At 39.4% G+C, this 6000-nt stretch overlaps 1 protein-coding gene across 1 annotated transcript; it reads right to left on the bottom strand.

Annotated features, from left to right (window-relative positions):
* Positions 1–3712: 3712 nt before the first annotated feature.
* LOC132438845 (large ribosomal subunit protein eL31-like) lies at positions 3713–4090 on the bottom strand. Its single transcript, XM_060033126.1, has one exon. The coding sequence runs from the start codon at positions 4088–4090 to the stop codon at positions 3713–3715; it is 378 nt and encodes a 125-aa protein (XP_059889109.1).
* Positions 4091–6000: the final 1910 nt, after the last annotated feature.

Below are 6000 nucleotides of genomic sequence, written 5' to 3'. Positions count from 1 at the left end.
CCTCCCTCTCGCAGCCCCGCCCCCGGCGCCGCGCGCGCACGACACGCACGCACGGACGTCACTTCCGGGGCCTCTGCGCGCCGCCGGGAGGATGAGGGTGTCAGTCCGAGTCTACCTTGGGTGGAGAGGGGGTGCGAGGCTGGCGTGGATGACGGCACCGACAGAGCCGTAGGGCGAAGGGAAGGAGGCGGCTTCGACGCTGGCCCCGGGGCGCTGACCTGGAGCGTTCGGGAGCCAGCGGAGAAGCGGGTGTTTTCCTTGTCTTTTCCTCAACCCCTGCTACCGGGATCCCACTAGGAGTAGCCTGAGGGTGACACTGCCCATTCTTAGCTTGGAATGGGAGGCGGTGGCAAAGGCTGCGGCAGAGCGGTGTTTGGGCCAGTGGAGGTTCCATCCCGTAGGGAATGAGGCTGCCTGAGAAACTAATGAATCCCATCGCTTCACACGGATTTTAGGATTTTAAAAGTTCTTGAGTTACTTAAAGAGATTGGCTGATCTATTAGCCGGTTTTACAGCCGAGCATAACTGAGTTCCAGAAGTTAAATACGTTAGCCAGTGTCACACAGTATTAATGGTCGAGTTATAAATGGAATCCAATTCTCCGTGATTCCCATCTCAGGAATGTAGGAGACAGCAGCTGCCTCTGTATTCTGGATGCCATCTATGGCACAAAGCGCAGCCACGACTGGAAAATAAATAAATAAATAAGAGACAGAAAAGAAAATACTATAGTACAGTGTCTGGGAGGGAGCCCTGGGTTGGAATCCCAGGTTTGCTAAATGCTGCCTCTGCGATTTTGGACAGTTTGCCTAATACCTCAGTCTTTGCTCGTTATTTGCAAAATGGAGATTGATTTGTTCCTCAAATTATTCCTAAACGCTGGAAGGTAGCAGAATATGCCACCCCAAAATATGCCTCTTTGACATAGGGCTTATTCTGAGAAAGTAAACACAGAGAAGCCCTGAAAATAAACTAGAAGTTAACCTTTTGTAAGGGAAACGTACATTTAGGAAGGAAATCGCTATTTGTAAAAGTGTCTCCCCCGCTGTACCTGGAAGAAAAGGACAACTCTAATAAATCACTAGAGACTCATCAGTGGAGAAGACACTGACTTAAACCTGTATAACAAACTTCTTAGCTTGTTTAGTTTTCTTTCCCTGGTCACCTCCATAACTGGTCTCCACCCTCCCCCCACCCCACCCCCCCAACAGACACCTTTCCTTGTTTGTCTTCACCGGAAAATGGTATTTAAGTTGGCATTCTAAGCCTTTTCCCTGGGTATCTCCTATATATATGTGAGGTATACATGTTAACAAATCTCTATTTGTTTTCCTCTTTGTTACTCTTTTATTATAAGGGTTTCAGCCAAGAACTCAGAAGAGAACTCAGAGGGAAAATTATTTTCCCTCCCCTACAGTACCTAATGTATGCTAGGCTGAGGATACCAGACTATTAAAAAAAAAAAAAAAAAAAAGTACCTAAGCTGAGAAGCTTACATTCTAGGGAAGAGGTGGAGGAGCCACCAAACAATAAATTATTTACAAAAGTACATAGCATAGTGACCATTGCTATGGAAAAGAATAATGCAAGGGAGAGGGATAGCCAGTGCAACCAGGAAGTTTGATGTTTTAGGGTGGACAGGAAAGCCTTGGCTGAGAAGATGACCAGAGCAAAGGGTTAGGGAGCTAGCTATACTACAGTACTATGCAAGTATTTGGGCAAGAGTGTTCTAGGCACAGGGAACAGCAAGTGCAAAGGCCCTCCTGATGCCAACTTGTGTAGCTGTAGCAGTGAACTGAGGAGAGAAAGGAGAAGAGATCAAAAGGTAAGGGGCAAACTCCAAAGTCAAAGTGGGAGGGGACTAGCAAAAGTGAGGACAAAGTCTGACTCATTGGGGCCATTAATGCAACAAACTACCACACTTCCCTCTGGGAGAAGGGGTGGCAGTAAAGGCTATTGGAAAGGGGCACCAAAGTTACAGTCAACTGAACAGGCAATGTTTTAGTTCTTGAGCTGGGTGATAGGTATATGGCTACTCACTGTATTATTCTTTATTTCAATTTATGTGTTGTTTTGCATATTAACTTATAAAAATCAGTCCCATTGGAAAAAGTGAAGATAAAAGAGGGCTAAGAGTAAATCCTGGAGTGTGTCAAAAGAAAAAGAGCCATCAAAGAGAAAAAAAAAAGAGGAAAACTATAAAAGAGGAGTAATGTGGAGGCTAAGGAGAGAGAGAAAGCCAAGGGATTGATCAGATGAGTCAAATTCTGCAGAAAAGTTAGGTAAGATGAATCTACCAGAGAGAAATGAAAACATACTAATAGAAGTGCTTAAACTACACATCCTTGTCTTGTTCCCAATCTTAGTGAAAAAAACTTTCAGTCTTTCACCATGATATGATGTTACCAGTGGGTTTTTCATACATGGTCTTTATCATGTTGAGGAAGTTCCCTGCTATTCCTGGTTTACTGGGTGTTTTTCTAATCAAAGGGTATTAATTTTTTAACTTTATTTTTAATTGTAAAATATACATAATATAAAATTTACATGCAAAGGAGTGAAGTTGGACCCTTACCCAACACCATGTAAAAAAATTAACTCAAAATGGATGAAAGACCTAAATGTAAAAGATAAAATTTAGAAGGAAGCACGGGGGAGAAAAGCTTCAAAACATTGGATTTGGCAATAATTTCTTAGATATGACACCAAAGGCACAGGTAATAAAAGAAAAAAATAGACATATTGGACTTACCAAAATTAAAAACTTTCGTGCATCCAAGGCAACAATCAACAGAGTATAAAGGCAACTCACAGAATAGGAAAAAAATATTTGCAGATCACCTATCTGTGATAAGGGACTGTTATCCAGAATATATAGAGAACTCCTAAAATTCAACAACAAACCAATTTACATGAGATGTCTTTCCATTTATTTACATCGTCTTTCATTTCTTTCAGCAATGGTTTTGCTGTTTTCAGTGTACAAGTCTTTCACCTCCTTAATTAATTCCTAAGTATTTTATTCTTTTTGATGATATTGTAGGTGGAACTCTTTTCCTAATTTCCTCTTTGGATTGTTCATTATTAGAAATGCAACTGATTTCTGTGTTGATTCCGTACTACTACATTGCTCAATTCGTCTATTGCTTCTAACAGGTTGTGTGTGTGTGTGTGGTGGGGGGAATCCTTAGGGTTCTCTACATATAAGATCATATCAGCTTCAAACAGATAATTTTACTCCTTCCTTTTCAGTTTGGATGGCTTTTCCTTTTCTCGCCTAGTTGCTCTAACTAGAACTTCCAATACTACATTGAATAGAATTGGCAAAAACAGTCATCCTTGTCTTCTTTCTTATTTTAGCAGATAAGCTTTTAATCTTTCACTGCTGAGTACAATGTTAGCTATGGGTTTTTTATATGTAGCTTTCTTATATCTATATTCCTAGTTTTTTGTAGTGTTTTTATCATGAAAGGGTATTAAATTGTGTCACAAGCCTTTTCTGTATCAATTGAGAAGATTGGGTAGTTTTTTCAATATAGTGAATAACATTTGATCAATTTTCATATGTTGAACCATCATTGTATATTCCGGGAATATATCCCACTTGGTCACAGCATGTAACCTTTTTAATATGCTGCTGGATTCTTCGTTAGTATTTTGTTGAGGAATTTTTTTTTTTTGGTGGTTCTGTAACTTTATTGAACAAGCACAGTTAGTTCTCATCCACATTAACTGTCTGTAGATTTTTGAAAGTGGTGACAGATACATAGGTAACAAACGTATAGAGCTTGTTTGGTGAATCTTCATCTTCATTACGTTTTCTAGACAACCGCACACGGATATGGTATAGGACATTCCTTATTCCTTTGGCCCAGACAGCTTTGTTGATCCTGGTGTCAATGCATACATATGGAGTTCCCATCTTCTTCATGGCAGACTTCCGGATTTCTTTGAGTGCCTGAGGGGCACGCTTCTTGAAACCCACTCCATGGATGCGCTTGTGAATGTTGTTGGTGTATTCTCTGGTCACCACCTTGTTGACGGCGGACCGGCCCTTCTTCTTCTCACCGCCCTTCTTTGCCGGAGCCATCCTGCCCGTCCCGGGTTGGAAAGGGAGGATTTTTATATTAATGTTCTTAAGGAGTATTGGTCTGTAGTTTCCTTGTAGTGTCTTTATCTGGCTCAGTATTAGGGCAATGCTGGCCTCACTGAATAAGTTAGAAAGCATTCTCTCCACTTTCAATTTCTTTCTGAAGAATTTGAGAAGGATTGATATTAGTTGTTTAAGCATTTGGTAGAATTCACCAGCAAAGCCATAAAGTCCAGGGCTTTTACTTGTTGGGAAACTTCTGACTACTGATTCAGTCTCCTTACTAGTTATAAGTATATTCAGATTTTCTATTTCTTTGTGATTCAGACTTGGTAGGATTTATGTGTCTAGGAATTAGTTCATTACATTTAGTTATTCAATTTGTTGGTGCACATATTTTCATAGAATTCTCATAATCCTTTTCACTTATGTAAAGTCAGTAGTAATGTCCCCTCTTTTATTTCTGATTTTAGCAATTTGTTTTCTCTTTTTCTTAGTCAATCTAGCTAAAGACTTGTCAATTTTGATGATCTTTAAAAAAAAACAAGTTTTGGTTTTATTGATTTTCTATATTCTCTTGTTTTCCTATTCTCTATTCCATTTATCTCTACTCTAATCTTTACTTTCCGCCTTCTGCTAGCTTTGGTTCAATTTGCTCTTCATTTTTCTAGTTACTTTAAGGTGTACAGTTACGTTATTGATTTGAGATCCTTCTTTTTTAATGTAGATGTTTATGGCTACAAATTTCCTAATGAGCACTGCTTTCACGTCGTTCCAAAGGTTTTGTACGTTGTGTTTTCATTTTCATTTGTCTCAAAGTATTTTTTAATTTCCCTTGTGATTTCTTCTTTGACCGTTGGTTAAAAGCATGTTTTTTAATTTCTACATTTTTGTGAGTTTCCCTCTGTTACTGATTCTAGTTTCATTCCATTGTGATTAGAAAAGATACTTTGTATGATTTCAACCTTTCAAAATTTACTAAGGCTTTTCTTTGTGGCCCAACATATGTTCTATTCTGGACAATGTTCTGTGTGTATCCACTATTGTTGGGTGAAGTATTCTATATATGTCTGTTAGGTCTCATTGGATTATAGTGTCATTCAAGTACTCTCTTTCCTTACTGATCTCGTCTCTGGTTGTTCTATCCGTTATTGAAAGCGGGATAGTGAAGTCTCCAACTCTGATTGTAAAACTGTTGATGTCTCCTTTAAATCTGCCTTTTTTGTTTGTTTCATATATATTTGGTGCTTGGTTATTAGGTGTATATATGCATATAATTGTTACATCATCTTGTTGGATTAAATCTTTTTCAGTCTATAATGTCTTTCTTGTCTCTTATAACCTTTTTTTTAAAAATTATTTACTTATTAATTTTTAAATTTTTGGCTGCACTGGGTCTTCATTGCTGCTCATGGGCTTTCTCTACTTGCGGTGAGCAGGGGCTACTCTTCGTTGCGGTGTGCAGGCTTCTCACTGCGGTGGCTTCTCTTGTTGCGGAGCACGGGCTGTAGGCGCGCGGGCTTAGTTGCTCCGTGGCATGGGGGATCTTCCCGGACCAGGGCTCGAACCCATGTCCCCTGCATTGGCAGGCGGATTCTTAACCACTAAGCCACCTGGGAAGTCCAACTTTTTTTTTACATTCCCCAACTCTCCTTTGGTTACTGTTTTCATGGAATATATTTTTCCATCCTTTTACTTCCAGCCTCTTTGTGTTTTTGTATCTAAGGTGAATTTCTTATAGAGAGCAGATAGATGGAACTTTTTGGGAAATACGTTCTGCCAATCTTTGACTTTAAATTGGAGAGTGTAATCTATTTACATTTAAAGTAATTGCTACGATTGACTATATTAAAAAGCAAACAAACAAACCAAATAAAGTAATTGCTGCTAAATAATGACTTACTTCTGCC

This window comes from Delphinus delphis, chromosome 15, assembly GCF_949987515.2.
Source record: "Delphinus delphis chromosome 15, mDelDel1.2, whole genome shotgun sequence".
NCBI classification, from domain to species: Eukaryota; Metazoa; Chordata; class Mammalia; order Artiodactyla; family Delphinidae; genus Delphinus; species Delphinus delphis.
This window is presented reverse-complemented; position numbering and strand designations above follow the sequence as displayed.

What these genes read in the sequence shown, in the direction of transcription:
- LOC132438845 (XM_060033126.1), bottom strand. Translation starts at nt 4,090, where the DNA reads ATGGCTCCGGCAAAGAAGGGCGGTGAGAAGAAGAAGGGCCGGTCCGCC.